Source organism: Vulpes lagopus, chromosome 14 (assembly GCF_018345385.1).
Source record: "Vulpes lagopus strain Blue_001 chromosome 14, ASM1834538v1, whole genome shotgun sequence".
In the NCBI taxonomy this organism is placed as follows: domain Eukaryota; kingdom Metazoa; phylum Chordata; class Mammalia; order Carnivora; family Canidae; genus Vulpes; species Vulpes lagopus.
Window position 1 is genome coordinate 27,258,591 of NC_054837.1, and position 16,197 is coordinate 27,274,787.

The 16,197-nt window shown below is 44.0% G+C and overlaps 1 protein-coding gene across 6 annotated transcripts in view; it reads left to right on the forward strand.

Moving 5' to 3' along the window:
* TMEM116 (transmembrane protein 116) overlaps positions 1–16,197 on the forward strand; it is a 166,167-nt gene that overhangs the window by 141,071 nt on the left and 8,899 nt on the right. For 5 of the 6 annotated variants that reach the window (XM_041728544.1, XM_041728543.1, XM_041728542.1 and 2 more), the window contains one exon: positions 5,019–5,145. In XM_041728544.1, the coding sequence (XP_041584478.1) occupies positions 5,019–5,145 (127 nt within the window). Of the gene's footprint in view, positions 1–5,018; positions 7,004–16,197 lie in introns of those variants that run through there. The other variant, XM_041728547.1, reaches the window with a different exon arrangement.

Below are 16,197 nucleotides of genomic sequence, written 5' to 3' on the forward strand. Positions count from 1 at the left end.
AATCACTCTAGTCTCCCTGGTTTTCATCTGAACTCTTTGTCCACCCAGCCTGTGACCGAGTGCTTTACCTCAGGCACATGACCCAGTTTTGAGTCTCCAAATGTCATGGACTCCCATGGCACAGACCCACACCGTTCCTCCCAAGAAAGGGGCGGGGGTGTCTGGCCCAGCTTCTGCCTTTTGCTGGGCCCCTGCCCAGGGCACAGTAGTAGGACCGTGCAGCAGTTCACAGTTTATGACAACACACAGCAGAAAGCCAGCTCCTGGACTCGCTGCTTTCAGCCAGCTTCCGAGCTCCCATGCCTGGAAACTGCCACACTCAGGCGCCTCCGTTCTTCTGGTGACCCCGGGGATCCTGAGGCCATGCTGTCCGACCTGGTTTTCCACCCTGCTTCTCAAGCCAGGGGTGTCCTCTATTGTAGCAGACTTCTAAAAGTCCTGATTTTGTGCTCTACTGCTTATAATACTTTGCGGTAGCCTCCTCACGCAAGTTCCCACCCCCCTCTGCCCTATATCTTCCCATGTATTGCCCCAGATCACGTCTCCTCACCTCTTACCTTCCAAAAAGTGGTCACTTTTCTGTTTGTAGAATTGCAGCAATTCTTTTCTCAGATCTCTGGTTGATTTTGCAGGTGTTCAGAATGATTTGGTAACTATTTAGCTGAATTCCAGGGACCAGACAAAAATTAAGGTCCCCTACTCCTCTGCCATCTTAACGCCTCCTCTGTGATTTCCTTTCGATGAGGTTCCTCAAATAGTCAAGTTCATGGAGGCAGAGTAGAATAGAGCTCTACTAGAACAGAGCTGGGGGAAAGAGTAACGGGGAAGTTATTGTCTAATGGGTACAGAGTTTCAGTTTGGGATGATGACAGGTTCTGGAAATGGATGGTGCTGAGGACCACACAACAGTGTGAATGTACATAATGCCACCGACCTGTACACTTAAAATGGCCAGGATGGTTAGTTTTATGTTATGTATATTTTCCTGAGGGAGCAAAACAGCTGTATATGTGCAGCACCAGTGCAGTAATCATCAGTTTCTCCATAGAAATCACCTGTGTGCCATTGCCAGTCACAAAGCCTCCTGCTTCAGAGATAATCATGATCTTGTCTCTTATGGTAACTACTTTCTCAGTTTTTAAAAAAGTGTCTTGCTTCCTAAATATGCACGCCAGTGTAATTGTGTACTTTTATTTTAGCTTGTCAACAATTCACCTTTGTTGAGATACAATTCACATACCAAGAGTCCAGGTCAGTGGTTTGTAGCATGTTCTGGGAATTATGTAACCATCACCTCGGTCGATTTTAGAAGCTTTTCCCCACCCTCTCAAGAAAATTCTCATGTTCATTACCAGTCCCTCTTCATTCTCCCCTCCCCAAGCCCCTGGCCATCACCAGCGTACTTTCTAGCTCTAGGACTTTGTCTGTTCCAGGTATTTCATAGCAATGCACTCCTACATGTCATAGTCTTCTGTGACTGCCTTATTTCACATCATATGTTTTCCAGGATGAGCTGTGTAGCATGTGCCAGTACCTCATTTCCTTGGGGCCAAATAATAGATTCTTTTTGAATGAATGAATGAATGAATGAATGAATGAATGAACCACATGTTATTTTTATTTTTTTGATCCAGCAGTCGACCATTTTGGTTGTTTCCACTTTTTGGCTATTGTGAATAATATGCCGTGGATGTTTGAGTACAAGTTTTTGCTTGGACATATGTTTTCATTTCCCTTGGGTAGGTACTTGGGAGTGGAATTGCTCACTCATGTGTTAACTCTATGTTTGGCCTTTTGAGGAACTGCCCAACTGTTTTCTGAAGCAGCCACGTAATTTTACATTCCTGCCAGCAGTGAATGAGGATTCCAACTTCTCCACATCCTCACTGACATTTGATACTTGCCTGTCTTTTTGGTTTTAGCCATCCCAGTGCATATAAAGGGGTATCTCATTATAGTTTTGATGTGCACTTTTCTGGTAATTCATGATATTGCACATCCTTTCACAGTCTTACTGATTCTTTATTTCTTCTTTGGAGAAACGTCTGTTCACATCCTGTACCCTTTTAAAATTGGGTGTCTTTTTCTTGTTGAGTTATAAGGGTTCTTAATATTTTGGGGGTACTAGTCCCTATCAGATACATGATCTGCTAATATTTTCTCCCATCCTGTGGGCTGTCTTTTCACTTTCCCAGTGCTAGTGTTTCTCTCAGAATGAAGAAGTATTTCATTTTTGTTCTCCCTATTTTCTTTTTTATTGGGTTGAAACACACATAGCATAAAACTTACCATCGTCGCCGTTTTTAAGTGCACAGTTCAGTGGCATTAGATACATTCTTAATGTTGTGCTACCATCACCACTACCAATCCCCAGGACTCCTTTTCCTCTTATAACTTATAACTGACACTCTATAGTCATTAAGCTGTAAATGCCCATTGCCTCCTTGCCTTCAGCCCGTAGGAACCACCATTCTACTTTCTATCTCTATGACTGTGACTACTATGAGTGCTTCCCCTAAGTGGAATCCTACAAGATACTTCTTTTGGGGACTGGCTCATTTTGTTCCGCGTAATGTCCTAAAGGTTCATCTGTGTTGTGGCACGTGTCAGATTTCTTTTCTTTCTAAAGGTGAGCAATGTTTCGTTGTATGTATATGCCTCATTTTGCTTATCTGTTCATCATCCATCAATGGACACTCAGGTTGCTTCCATGTTTCAGCTATTGTGAATAGTGCTGCTGTGAACATGGACATGCAAATATCTCTTCAAGACCCTGCTTTCAGTTCTTTTGGGTGTATACCCAGAATTGGAATTGCTGTATCTTATGACAAGTCTATTTTTGATCTTGTGAGGAATCGTGACACCGTATTCCACAGCAGCTGTACCATTTTTCATTTTCAGCAGCAGCACACATGGGCTCCAGTTTCCTCCATGTCCTCTCCGACACGGGACATGTTATTTCCTGTTTTTTTGTTTTGTTTTTTTTTTTTTTTGACAGAAGCCATCTTTATGGGTGGGTGGTGGTGTCTCACTGTAGTTTTGATTTGCATTTCCCTAATGATGAGTGACAGTGAGCATCTTTTTAAGTGCTGCTCATGGGTCATTTGTGTATCTTCTTTGCAGCTGTGTCTCCTTGAGTCCTTTGCCCATACTTTTAATCAGGTTATTTTGCTGTTGTTGAGTTGTAGGAGTGTCTCTGTGTATTAGTCCCTTATCAGACACTTGATTTGCAAATATATTCTCCTGTTCTGTGGGTAGCCTTTTTACTGTGTTAATAGTGTTTTTTGATGCACAAAATTTTTAAAGTTTTGTTGAAGCCTGTTTTGTATATTTTCTGTTGCCTGCACATTTGGTGTCGTGCATCAGAAGGATCTTGGCCAAATCCAGTGCCGTGACACATTGCCTTATGTTTTCTTCTAAGAGTTTATAGCAAGGCACGTCCTGTGAATGGGTATTTTCTGGACAACTGCTAGACGTAGAATTACTGACAGTTCGATGGCCGTGGGGCTTTTGGGGGGGCTTCAAACTGTTCTGCCCGGTCCACTGGGTGCTAGGCTGCCTGTTTTCACAGCTACCCGAGTAGCTATGATGCTGTTTTTCAAGGATACTGAGGGCCTGAGGGAGAGGGATACGGGACTAGGGCAACTAAAACTTCCCATAGCTTGCTGCTCTTATCAAGCAAGATTCAGCTGTTTTACCATTTCTGTGTTTGAACAAACAAGCTTCACATGGTTCCTTGTCTTTGATTAATTTCCATACTTCCAAAAAGTGGACTTTGACTCTGTTTGCCTGTGTCGTAACTGCTCATGTGGAGGAGGGAGTTTCTAGAGGACCTTATTTTAACATTTTGGAAACGTTTCCCATTTGACCTCTTAACTTCCTATGAATTCATACGAATGCGATGTGGCCTCTTTTGTTCCACATGGTATTTAAGTTTACACTTACTCTCTTGGGTGCCACCATAGTTCATTCCTTTCCATGTTGTTCTACCCCCGTCTTTCTCTGTGTGGATCAGTCACAACATTCTACTGTGGATCAGTGAACACAGGGTTCTTTTCTTTTCAAATACTATGAAGAGTGCTTCTCTGACCATTATTGTCCAGTAACATGATGCAAATAAGCAGAAGTGTATAGGGCATTTGCCTAAGAGTCAAAGAGCTGCTATAGGGTACTTGAGAAAATAAATTTAACTGGAAAATTAAGAGTGCTATTTCAAAGTGGCATGCCACTTTATGTTCCTGAAGCAGTTTAGGAGAGCTTCCACTGCTCCATAGCAATACTTGGAATTTTCCGTTTCGTACGGCCAGTCTTGTGGGTGTGTAGCGACATCTCTTTGTAGCTATACATTCTGTATTTCTCTGAATCCTGATGACACTGAACACCCTCAGAGATGTTTGCTTGACTCATCCTTTACCTTTTGATGCCAGTAGAATAAGCTTTCATTCCCACCCATCCATCCAAACTGCTCTGCTCCAGGATACCAATGGATATGTCTCTGTTGTCAAATCAAATGATCAACACTCAGTCCTCACCGTGGACCTATTGGCAGCACTTAAAAGATGATCAGTATGTTCTGACTTACCTTTTAAAATAATCACTCTGCCTGCTGCGTGGAAAATAGGCTGTTGGGAGAGCCAGGGTGGAAGCAGAGAGACCAGTTAGAGACTTCTGTGGTTGGCGAAGAGAAGAGGGAGTTGATGTTGGCTGGCAGTGTGCTGGACAGTGGGGGTCGGGGGCAGTGGAGATAAGTGGTCACAGCCTGGGTGTGTGTTGAAAGTAGAGCCAAGAGAATTTGCTGTTGGGACTGAGTCTGTAGTGTAACGCTCTTCTAGAAACACTTTCCTTTCTTGGTTTTCAGGACAACGCTCTCTTGGTGATACCATACCAGCCACTCCTTCTCCCACTTCTTTCCTGAGCCCTCAATCTTATCAACACTTACACGTGAAACACCCTGGAGCTACATCCTCACCCAGCCCTCAGATCTGTTCCTTTGTCTAACTGCTCACTCTGCTCCCTAGGCAGTGTCAACCGATCCCGTGGCTTGGATATCATCTCCAGACTGGCAACTCTCAAACAGACATCTGTGGCTGACTTCTCTCCTGAATTCCAGACTCAGTCAACTTGCTGCCTAGCCAGCATGCCCACGTAGGTGTTTAACAGGCATCTCAAACTAACCATGTCCAACGCCTGCTCTTTCCACACTCATCTGCACCTCAGGAAATGGTAGTTCTGTCCTTGCAGTTGCTCAGGGCAGAGCCACTGGAGTCATCCTTCTTTGCCGCCCTTCTCTCACACTCTACATCTGCTCTGTCAGCAAACCCTTTGAGCTCTACCTCACGGTGTACCCAGAATCTAGCTTCTTCTCACCACTACCACTTCAGCCACCCTCCTGAATGCTTCCAACATCTCCCACTTGACAGATCACAAGGTCTCTAAGGATTCTCTATGTATGCAATGGCCCATCGCCCTACCCCTGCCTGTTCATTGATCATGTAGCAGATGGAGTGATCCTTCAGTACTTCTCAGCTCTGGTCACTCCTTTGCTAAAGTCCTCCCGTGTTTCCCATCTCCACTGAAATAAAAACATAATTCCTTTACGATCCTTACCAAGTCTTCATGTGACCTGTCTCCACTCACAGCCCTCAACTGCTACACACGATGCCCACTCTGTCCAGATGATGCTGACCTCTTGGCTGTTCTTCAGACATTGCCAAGCATGTTCCCGTCTCAGGACTTTTCCACTTAGACTTCCCTCTCCCTGGTCTGCTCTTCCCCTTCTCTGACCATGGCCTTCAAATAGCACTCCACCCTAACATCACTCTTGTTCCCCTTGCAGTGCTCCATTCTGTTCCATCACACACATATTACAACCTGGCACATCATACAGTTATCTTTTTGTTTCTGCCAGGTTTGTGATTTTTTTTTTTTTTTAACTTTCATGGGATCAGAGGCTTTGTCTTATTTTCTACCATGTCCCTAGTACTAGTTCAATAGTTCATAGTTAAGGACTCAATAGTGGTGGAATGAATGAATGAATGAATGAATGAATGTGTGAATGAGACAAGGTGACATGTGTCAGTTTCATAGTCAAATTAGACTCTGTAAAAAGGCATCAAGGTTGGGCAGCAAGCCTCACATGTGCAAATTGACCTCTCCTGAGCCATTTGCACATTCAGGATTAAAGGTACAGTCAGAAGAGGGAGGAAACTAGAATCTTGACTTAGGACCCAAACAGCAGCGTTGCTCTCAATGCCACCATGGTCTTGAGAGGGGCTCTAAGGAAGAGAATAAAGCCCTTACCAGTCTTACCCGTAACTGGGCCCGAGGCAGTGATTGCCACATCAATCAAATCTTACTCCTCCTCACCCCCCAGAGATTTCCAATTCAGTAGGGGAAGTAGAAACATGTTTGCAAATGCCCATGTGTATGATAGGCCAGAATGCCATTGGTATAAAGGAAATTCAGTATCACGACTAGGTAGTGATAGATCTTACCATTGCTGAACAACATAGAATTCATACAATCTGACATCCATAGACACAGGTGACTTTAGATCTTCTCAGTGTTTATGTGGGCACCCGCTGTAAGCCAAGCAGTGCACCTGATACGAGCACAGGCATTACCTAACTTAATCTCTCAACCCACTATGTGAGGGGCGTCCTTAGCGTGGCCATCTCACTGAAGCAGAAACCTAGACCCAAGGAAGTGAAGTTCGATGTCTAAGACCAATCAGCCGGAAAGTAACGCCTGGGATTTAGAGACAGGGAATATGAAAGCCCCCTCAATCAGAAGAAAGGTGACTTTCTTCTGTTAAATAAGGTTGTTTGCTCTCAGAAAATCCTTTCTGGCTGGATTTTTTAGGCTATCAGAACACAAGACTCCAAGCTTACACAGCATTCATGCTCTTAGCATCATCCAAGGAGAAGAAAAGAGCTCTCACAGTGTTTAGGAAAGGTAGCTGATTGTTTTCTCTTACGCTTTAATTGTTTTGTAAAACACTACTAGACGTTGACATTGGTCATAAAAACAGCTAACGTGACAATAAAGATGATTAAAAATTGTATCTGTTTTGGAAAAAATTGTGAATAAAACCAAGTGTTTCATATATATATATATATATATATATATATGCATTGTTACATAAAAATGTAAATTCTGCAATAGAGTTCCCCTGAATAGCTGGGGGATCTAATGTACTGGCATCATTTTGTTGCAACAGTTTTATAAAGAGATTCCTGTCTGTAGGCTTCCCTTAAACCATGACACATCAGTTACGTCAAAGTTGGGATCCATTGTCATTTTTCCAAAGCATAGGATTAATTGGTAGCCTTTGCTTTATTTGGCATCTTTGTTTGCATTTCCGTAGTTTCCTGATGACCTACCTTACCTGGGGAACCCTAAAGGAGGGCTTTAGGTGGATAAGCATGAGGGAGAGCCTTCTCTCCTGTCCCCTGGCACTGACACTGTGCCTTTTTTTATTTCCCTTTTTCATGGGAAACTGTTTGCACTCACACCTAGTTCGTGATTAGTAGGTGGCCGAAAATGCATTACTAGAAGAAAGGTTGTGCCTTCGCAGCTCACTCCTCCTGTGTCTTGAGAAGCTTTCTTTCCATTTCTCCACCAAAGCATGAGTACCTCCAGACTTTGAGGTTCTGAAAACATGTTGCGTGGGTACACACATTTCTCACTTTCAACATACTAATTGGAGATTTCTTTTTTTAAATATATATATACAATATTGAATATTGTATATTCAATATGAATATTGAATATATATATGAATATATATGTAGAAGTTTGGTTTGCCAACATAGAGTATAACACCCAGTGCTCATCCCATCAAGTGCCCTCCTCAGTGCCTGTCACTCAGTCATTTCACTCAAGGACAAGGATGATGGATGCTCCCTTGTTCTGTAGAAAACAATCCCCTGATGGTCTGTTTCAGACTGACTGCGCTATAGGTTCTTTCCGTGAGTATTCTCAAAGAGAACCCATGTGTCCTTCAATAAAGTAGAGAAAGGTATGCTGGAGCAATTTCAAGAACCTCGCTGGAGCTGGGAAGGTTGAACGAAGTGAGCATAGGGAAGAGTAAGGTCATTTGATAGAATCAAAAGCCCAGAGAGACAAGTGGCCATGGCATATAGCGAGAACACAGGTCCTCCCTGTCAGATATACGAATAGGAGAAATGAGGACATGCTTGTTTTCAAAAGTCATAGGAGATAATGGCTGGAAGTGGATAGGAGGACCCAGTTGTCAGAGCCCTTTAATGCCTCACCAGGTTTACTACCCTAGATAATGAGAGAGCAGTGGACGTTCCTGAACTCCATGCTGTGGTGACACAGTCGGTGTCTGGAGAACCTCAGCAAGGTCACTCGAGAGCCTGGTTAGGTAGTTTCCAGCAGTAAAACAGGCATTTGTTTGCAAACACTTGGTCATAATTCCGCCTCTGATGTTTCCTTTGTAAGTATTTGGAAAATTGTTTTCTAACTGTGGGAAGACTCACCCATGGCTTTCTGTTTCACAAACTAATCCAATGCCTTCTTGGTCCTCATACGTGTCCTTACACATGACCTCCTCATGTAAGACTGCCATAATTATATTAAATAACAAAAGTGGTATTGGACCTTTTTCTCCCCCCATTCTTCCCTGGTCCAAGAAGTTTTAAAGCCTTATGTCCAGAAGCAGGGGGAATAGTAATTTTAAAGAGTCAGCACTGGGATCCCTGGGTGGCACAGCGGTTTGGCGCCTGCCTTTGGCCCAGGGCACGATCCTGGAGACCCAGGATCAAATCCCACGTCGGGCTCCCGGTGCATGGAGCCTGCTTCTCCCTCTGCCTCTCTCTCTCTCTCTCTCTCTCTCTCTCTCTCTCTGTGACTATCGTGAATAAAAAATTTAAAAATGAAAAAAAAATAAAATAAAGAGTCAGCACTTTCTAAACATTCTTGAAGGAAGTCTGCTCTTGGTTTTGAGAAAACATTTCAGTGAGCATATTTGCCCAAAGGAAACACTAAAATTCTGAAGTTTGTAAATACCATTAAGTTTTCATTTTAATTTTTAACATGGTGTCAAGAAATTTTACAGATGAAAAAAATTTTTGGTGATGAGTGCAAAACTTTATTTAGTGCAGAACTGCACCCCTATGAGGTTGATGATGTCACCTGTGTTTAACATAAATCTTTTACTTTCCTTCAACTGAGCCCCAGAAGGGAGGTTGGTGTTTGGCTCCAAGTTTCGAGGACATTCCCAAAGTACTCCTGCATGGACAATGAAAGATGTCACGTTGGGGACGTCCAAAGAAAGAGAGGACCTGTCCAAGTCTCCGAGGGAGGGGCAAGACGTCTGGACTCCAAGAACTTTAATATTGGCCACACCCAAATACATTATTTTCCACACTGTAGTTTCCCTTTGTTCCCTCTAAACCTGGATAAAAAATCTAGAGCCTGGACTTGGCTGTGCTTTGGGAAACTAAGGGAAGGGCCTCGGTCTCCACCAGCCTTAGGGAGCAGAGAGAGGACAATAACCACTCAGGGAAGGGGGGGCAAAGGACGGCAGAGTCACTGTCAGAATCTCTTAGGTGCAGCTGGCTGGGTCATTAGTGACTACCCACACAGGTTATTGGAACATGGAAGCAAGAACACCTCAGAATACCCCAAACATAATGGGGTGGGGGGCAGAGGATCAGGCAAAAGAGTGTGCTTTGTAGAAGCAGTCACACAAAATGCAGAACGCTGAACCTGGAACCCAAGTTACCCTACCTCCCTTCTTGTGCCCACACTAAAATTGGTCTCCTCCCTGCCATAGCATATGCTAAAGAACTTCAACCTTCAATCCCTGAGATTTAGGGTTTCCACATATTTTAAGATTTACCTGACACGGGTGCCTGGGTGGCTCAGTCGGTTGAGCATCTGCCTTTGGCTCAAGTCATGATCTCAGGGTCCTGGGATTGGGCCCCTCATCAGGCTTCCTGCTCAACAGGGAGCCTGCTTTTACCTCTCCCTCTGCCGCTCCCCCTGCTTGTGCTCTCTCTCCTTCCTCTCTCTCTCTCTCAAATAAATCAATAAAATCTTTAAAAAATAGATTCATCTGACAGTTTATAAATACGTCGTCCAATTTTCTATCACTTTTTCAGAGGAACTTCATTCAAATAGCCTGTCCTGACCTTTGCTTCCTGCCTTCAACCTCATCTTGCAGTCATAGGACAGCAACTAAAAAACAAAGTTTATTCAACTTACAACTTGCATATTTGCTAAATTTTTGTAAAGTTTGATGTAAATATTGTGAAGTTTTTTGGTTTTTTTTTTTTTTTAAGATTCCATTTACTAAAAAAAAAAAAATTCCATTTACTAATGAGAGAGAGAGAGAGAGGGTGAGTGCGGGTAGCGTAGGGGTGGAGGCAGAGGAAGACAGAGAAGCAGACTCCTCGCTGAGCAGGGAGTCCAACCAGGGGCTGGGATCCCAGGACCCAGGATCATGACCTGAGCCGAGGGCAGATGCTTAACTGACTGAGCCACCCAGGTATTCTTGTTGTGGAGTTTTAAATAGGTTTTACTGATAGTTTCCCAATTATCTATAAGACTTTTGGTCTTTAAAGAACACCATTAAATTAGCTAAGCATAATTACCCCCTATCTAAATCATGATTCCCTTATGCTTGAGAAGCTAGTAAAAATATGTGATGCTCTTTAACTCTTAACATAGTCACCATCACATGTGCAGTTAGGAAAGTCACCCCTCCTGCTCTCCACTGAAGTGCTTCTCAGCAGAAATCCTCCACATCTTTTTCAAAAGTCCCAAATCACATGTGTAAGTTTACAAGTGGAGACCTTCACTTACTCTGTTTCACCCTTGTCGTCACAACTCTCGGCTGACTACCAACTAATGGTGTCTTTTCACCATGCATCCTGATCTTCTGGCACAAAACACGCTGAGATTTGGTTAGCAGCAAATCCCATGACCTGGAATCTTACATAACGAAGTCCTGAGTTTGGATTTTGCCCTGAAGTTTAGTTTTGTTCCAGCAAAAGTAATTAACATAAGCTTCTTGTAGGCAGAAATCATGTCTTTATGGAATTTTTTTTTTCTGTTCTCTTCTGCGCATGTGTGTCAGGCATTAGAAGAGGGACTCAGCAAGTGTATCATCAGGGACTGATGCTCAGGAACTGCCCTGAGACACAGAACACTCAACCTGAAGCAACACTGCACCCGAGCAAGGTTTTGGCAAGTGGCATTCATAGAAGTTACCCCCCTATTTTAAAGTCCTTCACTTGGTCAACATTTACTGAGCACCTACAGTGAGCTGGGACCTCAGAGCTGAATAAGATAAACCCTGACACCCCATGACGTCAGGATGTAATAGGGGGAAAGGCACTTTCATTGGTAACAAGTACACAGTCTGGTAGGTTCACGATAGTGATCAAGCACCCATCTGGTATGGCTTTAGTTTCCTCAGAGTCACTGAGGAAGAAGCCATGTCCTGGGCACATAAAGGACATATCGATTGTCTTTAAAGTGGGCACTTTTTTTTTTTTTTTTTTATTGAAGGAAGAGCTCATGAAGCAGTGGGGAATGTAGATTCAGTTGTACATTGGGCAAGACACAGCTTCCACCTGTTGCTAACTCTAGAGCAGAACTCTTTGGGGTCTGTTTCCTCTTTTAGAAGATGGAGGTCTCAGAGGACAGATGGGAGGACAAAATTAAGACAACAAATGTGAAGTGTTTAGCACAGTGTCTTGGATAGAATGGGATTCTTATTGTTATATATGCTTTATGATCTCTCTACATAGATTTACCAATATTATGTGTTACCTATAATTTGAGAGTTTCCCATGATTTACCAGTGAGTAAATATCACCTTTAATATAGAAATTAAGAAATCAAGAGAACAAACAAAAGTCAAACATGAATTCAACACTGTGTATATGTCCCCTGGCCTCTGTTGCCCAGACTACTTCATACAGCTGGATCCCTGATTCAGCTGCAGCCTGTTCCAGTGAGCCTCAATATAGAAAATTCCCCAATTACTAAGCTGCATCAGATCTGAAGTGATGCTTCATCCAAACATTGTCTTTTATTTATTTCAACTTACCTCTATTTCATGAATAGAAACTGTCATGGCAAATTAGAGTACTCAAAAGATAATGTTCTTAAAATAATGCATTTATGTGACTTGGTTGAATAATCCCAGGATAGTAATAATATAGGTACAATAATTGTGTCAAACAATGTAGATGTAAGATGGTATGCCCTGAAAAATAATTTTAGCTCAGAAATTGACCCAAGTGACGCAAGATATTTATAGCAATGATTCATGAGAAGAGCTTAAATAAAATGGTTTCAGGAAATGGGAAAAGCTACACAATATTTTTATGATTTCATGTATCAATGTATAACCAAATTGCTAATACAAATATTGAAAGCTAGATTCCCTCCTCCCAGATTACTATGTTTCTTTAAACTATATAGTCCAGTTAGAGCCACTGGAGCCATCAATTCTCACTTTACCTTTGCCTCTATGAACCTCTCATTCCCATTCAGTGCGTGACGTATTTTATGTATTTAGCTTCTTCCTCCACTATTCTTCTGCCTTTGATTTTTCCTGTCCTTCACCTGCTACCTCTATGGTACAGGCTCTCCTGGGACTTCAGGCAGTGGAGCCTCGGGGGGTGGAGGGATGTCCGGGGGTGGAGAGGTGTTGGGGGGTAGAGGGGCGTCCGGGGGTGGAGAGGTGTCGGGGGGTAGAGGGGCGTCCGGGGGTGGAGGGGCGTCCGGGAGTGGGGTGTCCAGGGTTGCAGAGGCCTCTGGGGGTGAGGCTTCCTTTGGTTTGGGGGTCTCCTGTGGTTCGGGTGCATCCTGTGGTTGGGGGGCTTCCTGGGGTGGGGGCGCCTCCTGTGGAGACAGCTGCTCCTGCGGTGGGGAGGGCTCCTCTGGTGGTTGGGCTTCCTGTGGCTCCTTCTCTGGACCCATCTCTGAAACATTTGCAACGTTCTTTCCTAAGTCCTGTGTTAGGAACTCTGTTGCCTCAGTAGTTGTCGTGGTCTCTGAGGTCACCTCTGAGGATCCCCCTGGAGTCTCTATTGACTCAATTCCAGCCCTAAGGCTAATGAAAAATATTAAAATCAACAATAATAGTAAAAGAAATGCGGGGAGTATGAAAATTACCTTGCCAAGAATCTTCGTTTCACTTGTACGTTTACTAGGAATGGCAATTCCTCCTGCACTTAGATTTTCATCATTATTAGGTGATTTACTGGGGGGACCACTGTCCACACTCCCACCATTTCCTGGAGCTTTGCAGTCAGGTGGGGCATAGCCAGCCTCACAATGGCAGTGCTTTAAATTGTTGCAAACTCCTCTCCCATTACACATTTCTTTTGGTTCACAGTCGTACTTGAGCACGACATGATCAGTGCAAGAGTAATTCATGCAGACTTTGTGTGGGGCACAGAGAGTGCCAGTGTGCACATCTCCATCGTCAGGGATATCACTGATGTTGTAGGCATCCATGCTCCAACACCAGTCATCTTTGTGAGCTACCTGGATCACAGTATGGTAAGGTTTTATTGGTGGTACCTGGGTAATATTTGTACATACAAGTTTCCCACAAAATATATTCTCATCAAAGCACTTAACATATCTTGGGACAACTGCAGTAGGACAGCCACAGTTCCCAAACCGGTTACCTTTGCTGTTCACAGAAATATAACAGTCTTCTGGAGCAGACACTGCAGGGGAACCATATATATCCATGCACTGAATATCAGGGTTCTTACACCGGCCTCTAAAGCAATAGTGGATTATATCACACAGTGTACCATCTTGCTTATAGAGGTCTGGGGGGCATTTACCAGAAGAACCATCACAATACTCCGGGAGGTCACACTCTCCCAAAGCAGAACGACACATGAATCCTTTATGTCTGAACTGGCAATTAAAACAGCATAGTCCATCATTACACTGTGCCTGCTCCTTCAACCGACATGTTTGGTCACAGCAAAGGTTATTACCACAGTCAGGTCCACAGTCACATTCCTCGTTGTAGTCCAACACACCATTTCCACACGTGGCTTGCCTACGCAGGCGACCTTTGGGCCGAGGCTTGTTAAATAGGCAGGCCCCTTTATGCTCCCGGAGGAACTTGTAGAAGTAGTCAGAGCTGCAGTTGCTGAAGCCACTTTCCTTAGTGATATTTTCATGCATGAGGCAAAAGTGTTTATCTTTACAAATGCAGGCTGAGTGGTCGTGCTGAATACCCAAGTTGTGCCCGAGCTCATGGACCATGAGCGCTGCAAACAGGAGGACATCTTCATGATGGAAGGATTCAACGGCTGTTGCAAAGCCTCCTGAACAGGCACCATTGAGAAATGCCTGCCCCGCATCCCCTTCAGGATGATGTCCAACGATCATGTGGGCAACATCGTGCTCCACACGATGGAACAGCTTCTCCTGTCTCCAGCTATTGAAATTCCTGAGTGTAACTCGCAAGTCCGCTGGGACTTCTATGAGGTCCCCCTCGGTCCAGATCTCCATTCCAGCCAACACCACCTCTGTGTTTATTCCCCTAGTGAAGATGTTGGCCAGAGCGGTGATGTCCATTACTCTCTGGACTGTCTCATTGACGTTACTGCCCCACATTTGGAACCGCCGGTGGTTGACCACGACAAACATCTCCACGTACTTGGTGTGTGACCAAAAGGAGGACGGTGCCTGTAGACTGCGAGGCTTCCTGCTCCCTTGTTGCCGGCTGGTGGACACCACTTGGCTGCCTTTGGAAGTGACATTACAGGAGACTCGAGCTTGGTGTGCCATGGTGTACAGCACATGTTCAAACCGTTTTGAAGTGTCCATGGGCTCAATGCCATAGGGTTTTCCCTCCCTAATCAGGATGCCCCTGAGGCCCGAACAGGTGTTGAGAGAAACAAAAGAACCTGGGACTCCTTCTATGTAGCCTTCATAGTGACAGTCATGCGAGATGAAAGGCATTTCTTGCCCCAGGACACCATTGTGGTAGCTGAAGACTGGAAAGTTACTCACAAAATAGTCTCTCTTCACCTTCAGGTGAATCACCTGTTTCTGGCCCTGCATTAATAGTACATAGGATGCCTTTTCCCCTGGGTCTTCCCTTCCCTTGGCTGTCAGACTCTTGGGGATGACTGTTTCATAAGAAGAGTAATATACAGATCCAGGGTCACAGTACAAGCTTGGCAAGAAAATCAGTACCAACAGCAACAAAATCCCCAACCTGACAGAGGACAACTGTAGCACTGGTCCCAGCCTGAAGTCCCTGTTTTGCTGAGCCCAAGTCTGAAACTTTATCTTACCCTCTTTCAAGGCCCCTTGGTTTTTCCATAGTGAAGGCAGTATAGAGGCAGAGTGTCTCAAAGAAGCTGCCATGGATATGGCCATTGTGAATCAGTTGATGCTGTGTGGCCTATGTCTCAAGGCAACAGTTCTTGACATGCTGAGACTCAGGCACTAGCCCCGGATATTGGCTGGCTCCCTAAGGGGTGACTGCTGTGCAGCTTGAATAATACAGGCTTCGCGGCTCTATTTCTATTCGCTCTTGGCCTTTGGTAGTTCCCTTACGATATGACTTCCTTCCAACAGCAGAAGCTCTAATGTTCCTTGGGTAAGTTCCCTTTATCTTCACCGTTATGCCACAGAGGTGGACTGTAATGATTCAGACAGTACTATAACTCAGGCAAATTATCCTTATTCTCAGCCCAGGCCACACTACACCTGATATCCGTTAATCTGCTCATTCTTTGAAACCCAACATTCTGGCAGGAGGTAGGGGGAGGGGACAGGGATTCTTTGGGGATCTCTAAGCAGGACAAAGTTCTCTGTATCCACTGCTTCCTTTCCTCATATCCGTAGTATTCAGGACATTGTTTGCAGCTCAACCCTCCTTTTTCAGCCTTTGTTCATAACAGATGTTTAGATACTTTGCATGGTGTCTGAATATAAACATAATTCTTCCCTACTTGAAGTTTTACTAATTAACATATTAAGTGATAAATGAAATGAGCTTACTTTTACCATGGAAGTATACAAGTGATCATGACCAACATTCAATTCCTCCCAACTGCCCCAACATAAGAACAAACTGATTAACTAGCTATCTTGTTACCATTCCATCAAGAAAATAAAAAATGGACTGTGTAAGAATTTTTGTAGATTTCTTCACTCTTATAACTAAAA